We start from the raw sequence: 19282 nt of genomic DNA, 5'->3' as shown, positions 1-19282 counted from the left end.
GGGGGCAACGCTTTGGGTCCGTGTATCATTCCTTCATTTAATATTCAATTTCAAATAGAAACACAAAAAATTAGCTTGTTTTTCATTATTGCTTTTTGAAAAATTGATGCAAATAAAACAAAAATCGGGCAAATTTTGGACTTTTTATTTGAAATTAAGGATAGAATAAGTAAAATGGAAAAATGTTCCACAGGCAGCAAAATGATTTCATTATATATATTCATTATAACCCCGGTGGAGTTTTGTTACCCGGAAGTCGATGTTCTGTTTTGCTTGTAGCGGTGTTGCGATCAATGCCATGGCGGCTCTAGATCCTTACGGAAGATTTATAAAAGAAATGTTTGAAACTGGAAAGACCCATGGCGACATGTCAACAGCCCTGATGCGTATGGGTGTGCCGCAATGCTCGCAAACAAGTGTCAGAAGATTTTGTCTCCAAAACGGTCTACGGAGAAAACAACATTTATCGGACACAGATCTGGAGAGGGCTGTACTTGCATCCATTTCTGAGGTAAGCTTTCAATTGATAATTTAGAAAAACACTCAAATTTGATAAAATACAATCTCTCTCATCAAGAGATTGTCAACATCTTCAGGAGAGAGTAGCCTAGTAGGCTGTACATGCAACAAGTTGAAAATGCACAACTTTGCACATCAAACTTTCTAGTTACTCCCCCAACAGCACAATTGATCTTTTTTTTTCTCCAGACAGGTCCATCTTATGGTCCCAAGATCATGACCGGTTATCTGTCGTCAAAAGGTGTACATGCTGGAGAAAGTCGAGTGGGTAAAATCCTGAGAAGCGTTCACCAGCCACACCAGGATTTCCGACGTCAAGTAGCCCTGTTTTGACAGTATATTAAGAATTAGGGAAAACTCATGTTTGCAAGGTAGACTAATGATAGAAATAACCAGTTGATGAGCATGCATATAAATGATGAACAGACAGATTTATTTTAAACAATTTCATGGATAAAGAAAACAATTGTGTGTTAAAAACAAATTATAATGCATAAAGTGGTCATGAAACATATTTATAAAAACTGCAGACCAATTAGGTAAATCTGGATGTCTACATTAATGTTGTTTTATTTCCCAGGGATCACGTAATCTAAATCCCACTCCATATCACGCTGAATACACTGGTCATAAAGTTCATCTTGATCAGAACGAGAAGCTGGTGATGTTTGGAGTGACACACGTCCTGGCTGTGGACGGTTACAGTAGCAGGGCTGTTGCTCATGCCAGTTAAAAATAACCTTGTGATTTATGAAGAAGTTTACAGGTGACTACAGAATCACAGATGCAATTGTTAATATTTCTGTACTGTATATTTTTAATTTAATGTTTCCAAAATGGAACAGTTAAACCAAGTATGCACACACATTCTTTTAATTGCAGATCTGCTGTGATTAAGCATGGGATGTGGGACCAACAGAGAGCCTATACATGCAGGGAGTTCTACATGAGCCTATACATGCAGGGAGTTCTACATGAGCCTATACATGCAGGGAGTTCTACATGAGCCTATACATGCAGGGAGTTCTACATGAGCCTATACATGCAGGGAGTTCTACATGAGCCTATACATGCAGGTAGTTCTACATGAGCCTATACATGCAGGTAGTTCTACATGAGCCTATACATGCAGGGAGTTCTACATGAGCCTATACATGCAGGGAGTTCTACATGAGCCTATACATGCAGGGAGTTCTACATGAGCCTATACATGCAGGTAGTTCTACATGAGCCTATACATGCAGATAGTTCTACATGAGCCTATACATGCAGATAGTTCTACATGAGCCTATACATGCAGGGAGTTCTACATGAGCCTATACATGCAGATAGTTCTACATGAGCCTATACATGCAGATAGTTCTACATGAGCCTATACATGCAGATAGTTCTACATGAGCCTATACATGCAGGGAGTTCTACATGAGCCTATACATGCAGATAGTTCTACATGAGCCTATACATGCAGGGAGTTCTACATGAGCCTATACATGCAGGGAGTTCTACATGAGCCTATACATGCAGGGAGTTCTACATGAGCCTATACATGCAGGGAGTTCTACATGAGCCTATACATGCAGGGAGTTCTACATGAGCCTATACATGCAGGGAGTTCTACATGAGCCCATACATGCAGGTAGTTCTACATGAGCCTATACATGCAGGGAGTTCTACATGAGCCCATACATGCAGGGAGTTCTACATGAGCCTATACATGCAGGTAGTTCTACATGAGCCTATACATGCAGATAGTTCTACATGAGCCTATACATGCAGGGAGTTCTACATGAGCCTATACATGCAGGGAGTTCTACATGAGCCTATACATGCAGGGAGTTCTACATGAGCCTATACATGCAGGGAGTTCTACATGAGCCTATACATGCAGGGAGTTCTACATGAGCCTATACATGCAGGGAGTTCTACATGAGCCTATACATGCGGGTAGTTCTACATGAGCCTATACATGCAGGGAGTTCTACATGAGCCTATACATGCGGGTAGTTCTACATGAGCCTATACATGCAGGGAGTTCTACATGAGCCTATACATGCAGGTAGTTCTACATGAGCCTATACATGCAGGTAGTTCTACATGAGCCTATACATGCAGGTAGTTCTACATGAGCCTATACATGCAGGGAGTTCTACATGAGCCTATACATGCAGGGAGTTCTACATGAGCCTATACATGCAGGTAGTTCTACATGAGCCTATACATGCAGGTAGTTCTACATGAACCTATACATGCAGGGAGTTCTACATGAGCCTATACATGCAGGGAGTTCTACATGAGCCTATACATGCAGGTAGTTCTACATGAGCCTATACATGCAGGTAGTTCTACATGAGCCTATACATGCAGGTAGTTCTACATGAGCCTATACATGCAGGGAGTTCTACATGAGCCTATACATGCAGGGAGTTCTACATGAGCCTATACATGCAGGGAGTTCTACATGAGCCTATACATGCAGGGAGTTCTACATGAGCCTATACATGCAGGGAGTTCTACATGAGCCTATACATGCAGGTAGTTCTACATGAGCCTATACATGCAGGGAGTTCTACATGAGCCTATACATGCAGGGAGTTCTACATGAGCCTATACATGCAGGGAGTTCTACATGAGCCTATACATGCAGGTAGTTCTACATGAGCCTATACATGCAGGTAGTTCTACATGAGCCTATACATGCAGGGAGTTCTACATGAGCCTATACATGCAGGGAGTTCTACATGAGCCTATACATGCAGGGAGTTCTACATGAGCCTATACATGCAGGGAGTTCTACATGAGCCTATACATGCAGGGAGTTCTACATGAGCCTATACATGCAGGTAGTTCTACATGAGCCTATACATGCAGGGAGTTCTACATGAGCCTATACATGCAGGGAGTTCTACATGAGCCTATACATGCAGGGAGTTCTACATGAGCCTATACATGCAGGTAGTTCTACATGAGCCTATACATGCAGGTAGTTCTACATGAGCCTATACATGCAGGGAGTTCTACATGAGCCTATACATGCAGGGAGTTCTACATGAGCCTATACATGCAGGGAGTTCTACATGAGCCTATACATGCAGGTAGTTCTACATGAGCCTATACATGCAGGTAGTTCTACATGAGCCTATACATGCAGGTAGTTCTACATGAGCCTATACATGCAGGTAGTTCTACATGAGCCTATACATGCAGGGAGTTCTACATGAGCCTATACATGCAGGTAGTTCTACATGAGCCTATACATGCAGGGAGTTCTACATGAGCCTATACATGCAGGGAGTTCTACATGAGCCTATACATGCAGGGAGTTCTACATGAGCCTATACATGCAGGTAGTTCTACATGAGCCTATACATGCAGGTAGTTCTACATGAGCCTATACATGCAGGGAGTTCTACATGAACCTATACATGCAGGGAGTTCTACATGAACCTATACATGCAGGGAGTTCTACATGAGCCTATACATGCAGGGAGTTCTACATGAGCCTATACATGCAGGGAGTTCTACATGAGCCTATACATGCAGGTAGTTCTACATGAGCCTATACATGCAGGGAGTTCTACATGAGCCTATACATGCAGGGAGTTCTACATGAGCCTATACATGCAGGTAGTTCTACATGAGCCTATACATGCAGATAGTTCTACATGAGTCTATACATGCAGGGAGTTCTACATGAGCCTATACATGCAGGGAGTTCTACATGAGCCTATACATGCGGGTAGTTCTACATGAGCCTATACATGCAGGGAGTTCTACATGAGCCTATACATGCAGGTAGTTCTACATGAGCCTATACATGCAGGTAGTTCTACATGAGCCTATACATGCAGGGAGTTCTACATGAGCCTATACATGCGGGTAGTTCTACATGAGCCTATACATGCAGGTAGTTCTACATGAGCCTATACATGCAGGTAGTTCTACATGAGCCTATACATGCAGGGAGTTTCTACATGAGCCTATACATGCAGGTAGTTCTACATGAGCCTATACATGCAGGGAGTTCTACATGAGCCTATACATGCAGGGAGTTCTACATGAGCCTATACATGCAGGGAGTTCTACATGAGCCTATACATGCAGGGAGTTCTACATGAGCCTATACATGCAGGGAGTTCTACATGAGCCCATACATGCGGGTAGTTCTACATGAGCCCATACATGCGGGTAGTTCTACATGAGCCCATACATGCGGGGGTAGTTCTACATGAGCCTATACATGCGGGTAGTTCTACATGAGCCTATACATGCGGGTAGTTCTACATGAGCTATACATGCGGGTAGTTCTACATGAGCCTATACATGCAGGGAGTTCTACATGAGCCTATACATGCAGGTAGTTCTACATGAGCCCATACATGCAGGGAGTTCTACATGAGCCTATACATGCAGGGAGTTCTACATGAGCCTATACATGCAGGTAGTTCTACATGAGCCTATACATGCAGGGAGTTCTACATGAGCCTATACATGCAGGGAGTTCTACATGAGCCTATACATGCAGGGAGTTCTACATGAGCCTATACATGCAGGTAGTTCTACATGAGCCTATACATGCGGGTAGTTCTACATGAGCCTATACATGCAGGTAGTTCTACATGAGCCTATACATGCAGGTAGTTCTACATGAGCCCATACATGCAGGGAGTTCTACATGAGCCTATACATGCAGGGAGTTCTACATGAGCCTATACATGCAGGGAGTTCTACATGAGCCTATACATGCAGGGAGTTCTACATGAGCCTATACATGCAGGGAGTTCTACATGAGCCTATACATGCAGGGAGTTCTACATGAGCCTATACATGCAGGGAGTTCTACATGAGCCTATACATGCAGGGAGTTCTACATGAGCCTATACATGCAGGTAGTTCTACATGAGCCTATACATGCAGGGAGTTCTACATGCGCCTATACATGCAGGTAGTTCTACATGAGCCTATACATGCAGGTAGTTCTACATGAGCCTATACATGCAGGGGAGTTCTACATGAGGCCTATACATGCAGGTAGTTCTACATGAACCTATACATGCAGGGAGTTCTACATGAGCCTATACATGCAGGGAGTTCTACATGAGCCTATACATGCAGGGAGTTCTACATGAGCCTATCCATGCAGGGAGTTCTACATGAGCCTATACATGCAGGAGTTCTACATGAGCCTATACATGCAGGGAGTTCTACATGAGCCTATCCATGCAGGGAGTTCTACATGAGCCTATACATGCAGGTAGTTCTACATGAGCCTATACATGCAGGTAGTTCTACATGAGCCTATACATGCAGGTAGTTCTACATGAGCCTATACATGCAGGGAGTTCTACATGAGCCTATACATGCAGGTAGTTCTACATGAGCCTATACATGCAGGGAGTTCTACATGAGCCTATACATGCAGGTAGTTCTACATGAGCCTATACATGCAGGGAGTTCTACATGAGCCTATACATGCAGGGAGTTCTACATGAGCCTATACATGCAGATAGTTCTACATGAGCCTATACATGCAGGGAGTTCTACATGAGCCTATACATGCAAGGAGTTCTACATGAGCCTATACATGCAGGGAGTTCTACATGAGCCTATACATGCAGGGAGTTCTACATGAGCCTATACATGCAGGGAGTTCTACATGAGCCTATACATGCAGGGAGTTCTACATGAGCCTATACATGCAGGGAGTTCTACATGAGCCTATACATGCAGGAGTTCTACATGAGCCTATACATGCAGGTAGTTCTACATGAGCCTATACATGCAGGGAGTTCTACATGAGCCTATACATGCAGGGAGTTCTACATGAGCCTATACATGCAGGGAGTTCTACATGAGCCTATACATGCAGGGAGTTCTACATGAGCCTATACATGCAGGGAGTTCTACATGAGCCTATACATGCAGGTAGTTCTACATGACCCTATACATGCAGGTAGTTCTACATGAGCCTATACATGCAGGGAGTTCTACATGAGCCTATACATGCAGGGGAGTTCTACATGAGCCTATACATGCAGGGAGTTCTACATGAGCCTATACATGCAGATAGTTCTACATGAGCCTATACATGCAGATAGTTCTACATGAGCCTATACATGCAGGTAGTTCTACATGACCCTATACATGCAGGTAGTTCTACATGAGCCTATACATGCAGGGAGTTCTACATGAGCCTATACATGCAGGGAGTTCTACATGAGCCTATACATGCAGGGAGTTCTACATGAGCCTATACATGCAGATAGTTCTACATGAGCCTATACATGCAGATAGTTCTACATGAGCCTATACATGCAGGTAGTTCTACATGAGCCTATACATGCAGGGAGTTCTACATGAGCCTATACATGCAGGTAGTTCTACATGAGCCTATACATGCAGATAGTTCTACATGAGCCTATACATGCAGGGAGTTCTACATGAGCCTATACATGCAGGGAGTTCTACATGAGCCTATACATGCAGGTAGTTCTACATGAGCCTATACATGCAGGGTAGTTCTACATGAGCCCTATACATGCAGGGAGTTCTACATGAGCCTATACATGCAGGTAGTTCTACATGAGCCTATACATGCAAGGAGTTCTACATGAGCCTATACATGCAGGGAGTTCTACATGAGCCTATACATGCAGGGAGTTCTACATGAGCCTATACATGCAGGGAGTTCTACATGAGCCTATACATGCAGGGGAGTTCTACATGAGCCTATACATGCAGGTAGTTCTACATGAGCCTATACATGCAGGTAGTTCTACATGAGCCTATACATGCAGGTAGTTCTACATGAGCCTATACATGCAGGGAGTTCTACATGAGCCTATACATGCAGGGAGTTCTACATGAGCCTATACATGCAGGGAGTTCTACATGAGCCTATACATGCAGGTAGTTCTACATGAGCCTATACATGCAGGTAGTTCTACATGAGCCTATACATGCAGGGAGTTCTACATGAGCCTATACATGCAGGGAGTTCTACATGAGCCTATACATGCAGATAGTTCTACATGACCCTATACATGCAGGGAGTTCTACATGAGCCTATACATGCAGGGAGTTCTACATGAGCCTATACATGCAGGGAGTTCTACATGAGCCTATACATGCAGGGAGTTCTACATGAGCCTATACATGCAGGGAGTTCTACATGAGCCTATACATGCAGGGAGTTCTACATGAGCCTATACATGCAGGGAGTTCTACATGAGCCTATACATGCAGGGAGTTCTACATGAGCCTATACATGCAGGGTAGTTCTACATGAGCCTATACATGCAGGGAGTTCTACATGAGCCTATACATGCAGGGTAGTTCTACATGAGCCTATACATGCAGGGAGTTCTACATGAGCCTATACATGCAGGGAGTTCTACATGAGCCTATACATGCAGGGAGTTCTACATGAGCCTATACATGCAGGGAGTTCTACATGAGCCTATACATGCAGGGTAGTTCTACATGAGCCTATACATGCAGGGAGTTCTACATGAGCCTATACATGCAGGTAGTTCTACATGAGCCTATACATGCAGGTAGTTCTACATGAGCCTATACATGCAGGTAGTTCTACATGAGCCTATACATGCAGGTAGTTCTACATGAGCCTATACATGCAGGTAGTTCTACATGAGCCTATACATGCAGGGAGTTCTACATGAGCCTATACATGCAGGTAGTTCTACATGAGCCTATACATGCAGGGAGTTCTACATGAGCCCTATACATGCAGGGAGTTCTACATGAGCCTATACATGCAGGTAGTTCTACATGAGCCTATACATGCAGGGAGTTCTACATGAGCCTATACATGCAGGGAGTTCTACATGAGCCTATACATGCAGGGAGTTCTACATGAGCCTATACATGCAGGGAGTTCTACATGAGCCTATACATGCAGGGAGTTCTACATGAGCCTATACATGCAGGTAGTTCTACATGAGCCTATACATGCAGGGAGTTCTACATGAGCCTATACATGCGGGTAGTTCTACATGAGCCTATACATGCAGGGAGTTCTACATGAGCCTATACATGCAGGGGAGTTCTACATGAGCCTATACATGCAGGTAGTTCTACATGAGCCTATACATGCAGGGAGTTCTACATGAGCCTATACATGCAGGTAGTTCTACATGAGCCTATACATGCAGGGAGTTCTACATGAGCCTATACATGCAGGTAGTTCTACATGAGCCTATACATGCAGGGAGTTCTACATGAGCCTATACATGCAGGGAGTTCTACATGAGCCTATACATGCAGGGAGTTCTACATGACCTATACATGCAGGGAGTTCTACATGAGCCTATACATGCAGGGAGTTCTACATGAGCCTATACATGCGGGTAGTTCTACATGAGCCTATACATGCAGGTAGTTCTACATGAGCCTATACATGCGGGTAGTTCTACATGAGCCTATACATGCAGGTAGTTCTACATGAGCCTATACATGCAGGGAGTTCTACATGAGCCTATACATGCAGGTAGTTCTACATGAGCCTATACATGCAGGGAGTTCTACATGAGCCTATACATGCAGGGAGTTCTACATGAGCCTATACATGCAGGGAGTTCTACATGAGCCTATACATGCAGGTAGTTCTACATGAGCCTATACATGCAGGGAGTTCTACATGAGCCTATACATGCAGGGAGTTCTACATGAGCCTATACATGCAGGGAGTTCTACATGAGCCTATACATGCAGGGAGTTCTACATGAGCCTATACATGCAGGGAGTTCTACATGAGCCTATACATGCAGGTAGTTCTACATGAGCCTATACATGCAGGGAGTTCTACATGAGCCTATACATGCAGGGAGTTCTACATGAGCCTATACATGCAGATAGTTCTACATGAGCCTATACATGCAGGGAGTTCTACATGAGCCTATACATGCAGATAGTTCTACATGAGCCTATACATGCAGGGAGTTCTACATGAGCCCATACATGCAGGGAGTTCTACATGAGCCTATACATGCAGGTAGTTCTACATGAGCCTATACATGCAGGGAGTTCTACATGAGCCCATACATGCAGGGAGTTCTACATGAGCCTATACATGCAGGTAGTTCTACATGAGCCTATACATGCAGATAGTTCTACATGAGCCTATACATGCAGATAGTTCTACATGAGCCTATACATGCAGGGAGTTTCTACATGAGCCCATACATGCAGGGAGTTCTACATGAGCCTATACATGCAGGGAGTTCTACATGAGCCTATACATGCAGGTAGTTCTACATGAGCCTATACATGCAGGGAGTTCTACATGAGCCTTTACATGCGGGTAGTTCTACATGAGCCCTATACATGCAGGGAGTTCTACATGAGCCTATACATGCAGGGAGTTCTACATGAGCCTATACATGCAGGGAGTTCTACATGAGCCTATACATGCAGGGAGTTCTACATGAGCCTATACATGCAGGGAGTTCTACATGAGCCTATACATGCAGGGAGTTCTACATGAGCCTATACATGCAGGTAGTTCTACATGAGCCTATACATGCAGGGAGTTCTACATGAGCCTATACATGCAGGGAGTTCTACATGAGCCTATACATGCAGGTAGTTCTACATGAGCCTATACATGCAGGGAGTTCTACATGAGCCTATACATGCAGGTAGTTCTACATGAGCCTATACATGCAGGGAGTTCTACATGAGCCTATACATGCAGGGAGTTCTACATGAGCCTATACATGCAGGGAGTTCTACATGAGCCTATACATGCAGGGAGTTCTACATGAGCCTATACATGCAGGTAGTTCTACATGAGCCTATACATGCAGGGAGTTCTACATGAGCCTATACATGCAGGGAGTTCTACATGAGCCTATACATGCAGGTAGTTCTACATGAGCCTATACATGCAGGTAGTTCTACATGAGCCTATACATGCAGGGAGTTCTACATGAGCCTATACATGCAGGGAGTTCTACATGAGCCTATACATGCAGGGAGTTCTACATGAGCCTATACATGCAGGGAGTTCTACATGAGCCTATACATGCAGGGAGTTCTACATGAGCCTATACATGCAGGGAGTTCTACATGAGCCTATACATGCAGGGAGTTCTACATGAGCCTATACATGCAGGGAGTTCTACATGAGCCTATACATGCAGGGAGTTCTACATGAGCCTATACATGCAGGTAGTTCTACATGAGCCTATACATGCAGGGAGTTCTACATGAGCCTATACATGCAGGTAGTTCTACATGAGCCTATACATGCAGGGAGTTCTACATGAGCCTATACATGCAGGGAGTTCTACATGAGCCTATACATGCAGGGTAGTTCTACATGAGCCTATACATGCAGGGGAGTTCTACATGAGCCTATACATGCAGGGAGTTCTACATGAGCCTATACATGCAGGTAGTTCTACATGAACCTATTACATGCAGGGAGTTCTACATGAGCCTATACATGCAGGGTAGTTCTACATGAGCCCTATACATGCAGGGAGTTCTACATGAACCTATACATGCAGGTAGTTCTACATGAGCCTATACATGCAGGTAGTTCTACATGAGCCTATACATGCAGGGAGTTCTACATGAGCCTATACATGCAGGTAGTTCTACATGAGCCTATACATGCAGGGAGTTCTACATGAGCCTATACATGCAGGTAGTTCTACATGAAGCCTATACATGCAGGTAGTTCTACATGAGCCTATACATGCAGGGAGTTCTACATGAGCCTATACATGCAGGTAGTTCTACATGAACCTATACATGCAGGGAGTTCTACATGAGCCTATACATGCAGGGAGTTCTACATGAACCTATACATGCAGGGAGTTCTACATGAGCCTATACATGCAGGGAGTTCTACATGAACCTATACATGCAGGGAGTTCTACATGAGCCTATACATGCAGGGAGTTCTACATGAGCCTATACATGCAGGTAGTTCTACATGAGCCTATACATGCAGGGAGTTCTACATGAACCTATACATGCAGGGAGTTCTACATGAGCCTATACATGCAGGGAGTTCTACATGAGCCTATACATGCAGGGAGTTCTACATGAGCCTATACATGCAGGGAGTTCTACATGAGCCTATACATGCAGGGAGTTCTACATGAAGCCTATACATGCAGGGAGTTCTACATGAGCCTATACATGCAGGGAGTTCTACATGAGCCTATACATGCAGGGAGTTCTACATGAGCCTATACATGCAGGGAGTTCTACATGAGCCTATACATGCAGGTAGTTCTACATGAGCCTATACATGCAGGGAGTTCTACATGAGCCTATACATGCAGGTAGTTCTACATGAGCCTATACATGCAGGGAGTTCTACATGAGCCCTATACATGCAGGGAGTTCTACATGAGCCTATACATGCAGGTAGTTCTACATGAGCCTATACATGCAGGGAGTTCTACATGAGCCTATACATGCAGGTAGTTCTACATGAGCCTATACATGCAGGGAGTTCTACATGAGCCTATACATGCAGGGAGTTCTACATGAGCCTATACATGCAGGGTAGTTCTACATGAGCCTATACATGCAGGGAGTTCTACATGAGCCTATACATGCAGGGTAGTTCTACATGAGCCTATACATGCAGGGTGAGTTCTACATGAGCCCATACATGCAGGGAGTTCTACATGAGCCTATACATGCAGGGAGTTCTACATGAGCCTATACATGCAGGGAGTTCTACATGAGCCTATACATGCAGGGAGTTCTACATGAGCCTATACATGCAGGGTAGTTCTACATGAGCCTATACATGCAGGTAGTTCTACATGAGCCTATACATGCAGGTAGTTCTACATGAGCCTATACATGCGGGTAGTTCTACATGAGCCTATACATGCAGGGTAGTTCTACATGAGCCTATACATGCAGGGAGTTCTACATGAGCCTATACATGCAGGTAGTTCTACATGAGCCTATACATGCAGGGAGTTCTACATGAGCCTATACATGCAGGTAGTTCTACATGAGCCTATACATGCAGGTAGTTCTACATGAGCCTATACATGCAGGTAGTTCTACATGAGCCTATACATGCAGGTAGTTCTACATGAGCCTATACATGCAGGTAGTTCTACATGAGCCTATACATGCAGGGAGTTCTACATGAGCCTATAACATGCAGGGAGTTCTACATGAGCCTATACATGCAGGTAGTTCTACATGAGCCTTATACATGCAGGGAGTTCTACATGAGCCTATACATGCAGGTAGTTCTACATGAGCCTATACATGCAGGGAGTTCTACATGAGCCTATACATGCAGGGAGTTCTACATGAGCCTATACATGCAGGTAGTTCTACATGAGCCTATACATGCAGGGAGTTCTACATGAGCCTATACATGCAGGGAGTTCTACATGAGCCTATACATGCAGGGAGTTCTACATGAGCCTATACATGCAGGGAGTTCTACATGAGCCTATACATGCAGGGAGTTCTTACATGAGCCTATACATGCAGGGAGTTCTACATGAGCCTATACATGCAGGTAGTTCTACATGAGCCTATACATGCAGGGGTAGTTCTACATGAGGCCTATACATGCAGGTAGTTCTACATGAGCCTATACATGCAGGTAGTTCTACATGAGCCCATACATGCAGGGAGTTCTACATGAGCCTATACATGCAGGGAGTTCTACATGAGCCTATACATGCAGGTAGTTCTACATGAGCCTATACATGCAGGGAGTTCTACATGAGCCTATACATGCAGGGAGTTCTACATGAGCCTATACATGCAGGTAGTTCTACATGAGCCTATACATGCAGGGAGTTCTACATGAGCCTATACATGCAGGTAGTTCTACATGAGCCTATACATGCAGGGAGTTCTACATGAGCCTATACATGCAGGGAGTTCTACATGAGCCTATACATGCAGGGAGTTCTACATGAGCCTATACATGCAGGGAGTTCTACATGAGCCTATACATGCAGGTAGTTCTACATGAGCCTATACATGCAGGGAGTTCTACATGCGCCTATACATGCAGGTAGTTCTACATGAGCCTATACATGCAGGTAGTTCTACATGAGCCTATACATGCAGGGAGTTCTACATGAGCCTATACATGCAGGTAGTTCTACATGAGCCTATACATGCAGGTAGTTCTACATGAGCCTATACATGCAGGGAGTTCTACATGAGCCTATACATGCAGGTAGTTCTACATGAGCCTATACATGCAGGTAGTTCTACATGACCTATACATGCAGGGAGTTTCTACATGAGCCTATACATGCAGGGAGTTCTACATGAGCCTATACATGCAGGGAGTTCTACATGAGCCTATACATGCAGGTAGTTCTACATGAGCCTATACATGCAGGGTAGTTCTACATGAGCCTATACATGCAGGGAGTTCTACATGAGCCTATACATGCAGGGAGTTCTACATGAGCCTATACATGCAGGGAGTTCTACATGAGCCTATACATGCAGGTAGTTCTACATGAGCCTATACATGCAGGGAGTTCTACATGAGCCTATACATGCAGGATAGTTCTACATGAGCCTATACATGCAGGTAGTTCTACATGAGCCCTATACATGCAGGGAGTTCTACATGAGCCTATACATGCAGGTAGTTCTACATGAGCCTATACATGCAGGGAGTTCTACATGAGCCTATACATGCAGGGAGTTCTACATGAGCCTATACATGCAGGGAGTTCTACATGAGCCTATACATGCAGGGAGTTCTACATGAGCCTATACATGCAGGGAGTTCTACATGAGCCTATACATGCAGGGTAGTTCTACATGAGCCTATACATGCAGGGAGTTCTACATGAGCCTATACATGCAGGGAGTTCTACATGAGCCTATACATGCAGGGAGTTCTACATGAGCCTATACATGCAGGGAGTTCTACATGAGCCTATACATGCAGGGAGTTCTACATGAGCCTATACATGCAGGTAGTTCTACATGAGCCTATACATGCAGGTAGTTCTACATGAGCCTATACATGCAGGGTAGTTCTACATGAGCCTATACATGCAGGGGAGTTCTACATGAGCCTATACATGCAGGTAGTTCTACATGAGCCTATACATGCAGGTAGTTCTACATGAGCCTATACATGCAGGGAGTTCTACATGAGCCTATACATGCAGGGAGTTCTACATGAGCCTATACATGCAGGGAGTTCTACATGAGCCTATACATGCAGATAGTTCTACATGAGCCTATACATGCAGTAGTTCTACATGAGCCTATACATGCAGAGTAGTTCTACATGAGCCTATACATGCAGGGAGTTCTACATGAGCCTATACATGCAGGGAGTTCTACATGAGCCTATACATGCAGGGAGTTCTACATGAGCCTATACATGCAGGGAGTTCTACATGAGCCTATACATGCAGATAGTTCTACATGAGCCTATACATGCAGGTAGTTCTACATGAGCCTATACATGCAGGTAGTTCTACATGAGCCTATACATGCAGGTAGTTCTACATGAGCCTATACATGCAGGGAGTTCTACATGAGCCTATACATGCAGGGAGTTCTACATGAGCCTATACATGCAGGTAGTTCTACATGAGCCTATACATGCAGGGAGTTCTACATGAGCCTATACATGCAGGGAGTTCTACATGAGCCTATACATGCAGGGAGTTCTACATGAGGCCTATACATGCAGGTAGTTCTACATGAGCCTATACATGCAGGTAGTTCTACATGAGCCTATACATGCAGGGAGTTCTACATGAGCCTATACATGCAAGGAGTTCTACATGAGCCTATACATGCAGGGAGTTCTACATGAGCCTATACATGCAGGTAGTTCTACATGAGCCTATACATGCAGGGAGTTCTACATGAGCCTATACATGCAGGGAGTTCTACATGAGCCTATACATGCAGGTAGTTCTACATGAGCCTATACATGCAGGGAGTTCTACATGAGCCTATACATGCAGGTAGTTCTACATGAGCCTATACATGCAGGGAGTTCTACATGAGCCTATACATGCAGGTAGTTCTACATGAGCCTATACATGCAGGGAGTTCTACATGAGCCTATACATGCAGGTAGTTCTACATGAGCCTATACATGCAGGGAGTTCTACATGAGCCTATACATGCAGGGAGTTCTACATGAGCCTATACATGCAGGGAGTTCTACATGAGCCTATACATGCAGGGAGTTCTACATGAGCCTATACATGCAGGTAGTTCTACATGAGCCTATACATGCAGGGAGTTCTACATGAGCCTATACATGCAGGTAGTTCTACATGAGCCTATACATGCAGATAATTCTACATGAGCCTATACATGCAGGGAGTTCTACATGAACCTATACATGCAGGTAGTTCTACATGAGCCTATACATGCAGATAATTCTACATGAGCCTATACATGCAGGTAGTTCTACATGAACCTATACATGCAGGGAGTTCTACATGAACCTATACATGCAGGGAGTTCTACATGAACCTATACATGCAGATAATTCTACATGAGCCTATACATGCAGGTAGTTCTACATGAACCTATACATGCAGGTAGTTCTACATGAACCTATACATGCAGGGAGTTCTACATGAGACCTATACATGCAGATAATTCTACATGAGCCTATACATGCAGGTAGTTCTACATGAACCTATACATGCAGGGTAGTTCTACATGAGCCTATACATGCAGGGAGTTCTACATGAACCTATACATGCAGATAATTCTACATGAGCCTATACATGCAGGTAGTTCTACATGAGCCTATACATGCAGGGAGTTCTACATGAACCTATACATGCAGGTAGTTCTACATGAGCCTATACATGCAGATAATTCTACATGAGCCTATACATGCAGGGAGTTCTACATGAGCCTATACATGCAGGGAGTTCTACATGAGCCTATACATGCAGGTAGTTCTACATGAGCCTATACATGCAGGGAGTTCTACATGAGCCTATACATGCAGGTAGTTCTACATGAGCCCTATACATGCAGGGAGTTCTACATGAGCCTATACATGCAGGTAGTTCTACATGAGCCTATACATGCAGGGGAGTTCTACATGAGCCTATACATGCAGGTAGTTCTACATGAGCCCATACATGCAGGGAGTTCTACATGAGCCTATACATGCAGGTAGTTCTACATGAGCCTATACATGCAGGGAGTTCTACATGAGCCTATACATGCAGGGAGTTCTACATGAGCCTATACATGCAGGTAGTTCTACATGAGCCTATACATGCAGGGAGTTCTACATGAGCCTATACATGCAGGGAGTTCTACATGAGCCTATACATGCAGGTAGTTCTACATGAGCCTATACATGCAGGGAGTTCTACATGAGCCTATACATGCAGGGAGTTCTACATGAGCCTATACATGCAGGTAGTTTCTACATGAGCCCTATACATGCAGGGAGTTCTACATGAGCCTATACATGCAGGTAGTTCTACATGAGCCTATACATGCAGGTAGTTCTACATGAGCCTATACATGCAGGAGTTCTACATGAGCCTATACATGCAGGGAGTTCTACATGAGCCTATACATGCAGGGAGTTCTACATGAGCCTATACATGCAGGTAGTTCTACATGAGCCTATACATGCAGGTAGTTCTACATGAGCCTATACATGCAGGGAGTTCTACATGAGCCTATACATGCGGGTAGTTCTACATGAGCCTATACATGCAGGGAGTTCTACATGAGCCTATACATGCAGGGAGTTCTACATGAGCCTATACATGCAGGGAGTTCTACATGAGCCTATACATGCAGGGAGTTCTACATGAACCTATACATGCAGGGAGTTCTACATGAGCCTATACATGCAGGGAGTTCTACATGAGCCTATACATGCAGGGAGTTCTACATGAGCCTATACATGCAGGTAGTTCTACATGAGCCTATACATGCAGGGAGTTCTACATGAGCCTATACATGCAGGTAGTTTCTACATGAGCCTATACATGCAGGTAGTTCTACATGAGCCTATACATGCAGGTAGTTCTAAATGAGCCTATACATGCAGGGAGTTCTACATGAGCCTATACATGCAGGTAGTTCTACATGAGCCTATACATGCAGGGAGTTCTACATGAGCCTATACATGCAGGTAGTTCTACATGAGGCCTATACATGCAGGTAGTTCTACATGAGCCTATACATGCGGGTAGTTCTACATGAGCCTATACATGCAGGTAGTTCTACATGAGCCTATACATGCAGGTAGTTCTACATGAGCCTATACATGCAGGGTAGTTCTACATGAGCCTATACATGCAGGTAGTTCTACATTAGCCCTATACATGCAGGGAGTTCTACATGAGCCTATACATGCAGGTAGTTCTACATGAGCCCATACATGCAGGGAGTTCTACATGAGCCTATACATGCAGGGAGTTCTACATGAGCCTATACATGCAGGTAGTTCTACATGAGCCCATACATGCAGGGAGGTTCTACATGAGCCTATACATGCAGGGAGTTCTACATGAGCCTATACATGCAGGTAGTTCTACATGAGCCTATACATGCAGGTAGTTCTACATGAGCCTATACATGCAGGGAGTTCTACATGAGCCTATACATGCAGGGAGTTCTACATGAGCCCTATACATGCAGGTAGTTCTACATGAGCCTATACATGCAGGGAAGGGGTCTACATGAGCCTATACATGCAGGGAGTTCTACATGAGCCTATACATGCAGGGAGTTCTACATGGAGCCTATACATGCAGGTAGTTCTACATGAGCCTATACATGCAGGGAGTTGCTACATGAGCCTATACATGCAGGGAGTTCTACATGAGCCTATACATGCAGGGAGTTCTACATGAGCCTATACATGCAGGGAGTTCTACATGAGCCTATACATGCAGGTAGTTCTACATGAGCCTATACATGCAGGGAGTTCTACATGAGCCTATACATGCAGGGAGTTCTACATGAGCCTATACATGCAGGGAGTTCTACATGAGCCTATACATGCAGGGAGTTCTACATGAGCCTATACATGCAGGAGTTCTACATGAGCCTATAACATGCAGGGAGTTCTACATGAACCTATACATGCAGGGAGTTCTACATGAGCCTATACATGCAGGTAGTTCTACATGAGCCCATACATGCAGGGAGTTCTACATGAGCCTATACATGCAGGGAGTTCTACATGAGCCTATACATGCAGGTAGTTCTACATGAGCCTATACATGCAGGTAGTTCTACATGAGCCTATACATGCAGGGAGTTCTACATGAGCCTATACATGCAGGTAGTTCTACATGAGCCTATACATGCAGGTAGTTCTACATGAGCCTATACATGCAGGGAGTTCTACATGAGCCTATACATGCAGGAGTTCTACATGAGCCTATACATGCAGGGAGTTCTACATGAGCCTATACATGCAGGGAGGTTCTACATGAGCTATACATGCAGGGAGTTCTACATGAGCCTATACATGCAGGGAGTTCTACATGAGCCTATACATGCAGGGAGTTCTACATGAGCCTATACATGCAGGGTAGTTCTACATGAGCCTATACATGCAGGGAGTTCTACATGAGCCTATACATGCAGGTAGTTCTACATGAGCCTATACATGCAGGTAGTTCTAAATGAGCCTATACATGCAGGGAGTTCTACATGAGCCTATACATGCAGGTAGTTCTACATGAGCCTATACATGCAGGGAGTTCTACATGAGCCTATACATGCAGGGAGTTTCCTACATGAGCCT

The 19282-nt window shown here is 44.4% G+C and overlaps 1 protein-coding gene across 1 annotated transcript in view; it reads left to right on the top strand.

Annotated features, from left to right (window-relative positions):
• Positions 1-292: 292 nt before the first annotated feature.
• LOC306757709 (uncharacterized protein) overlaps positions 293-19282 on the top strand; it is a gene marked incomplete at its 3' end in the record, with an annotated part of 493032 nt that continues 474042 nt past the window's right edge. The window contains exons 1-3 of the mRNA XM_079242835.1: positions 293-511; positions 709-837; positions 1100-1225. Coding sequence (XP_079098961.1) covers positions 299-511; positions 709-837; positions 1100-1225 — 468 coding nt within the window. The 5' untranslated portion in view covers positions 293-298. The remainder of the gene's footprint in view (positions 512-708; positions 838-1099; positions 1226-19282) is intronic.

This window comes from Telmatherina bonti (assembly GCF_933228915.1).
Source record: "Telmatherina bonti genome assembly, chromosome: 6".
In the NCBI taxonomy this organism is placed as follows: Eukaryota; Metazoa; Chordata; class Actinopteri; order Atheriniformes; family Telmatherinidae; genus Telmatherina; species Telmatherina bonti.
Note: the sequence above shows the minus strand (reverse complement) of the source record. Positions and strands in the feature narration are given on the sequence as shown.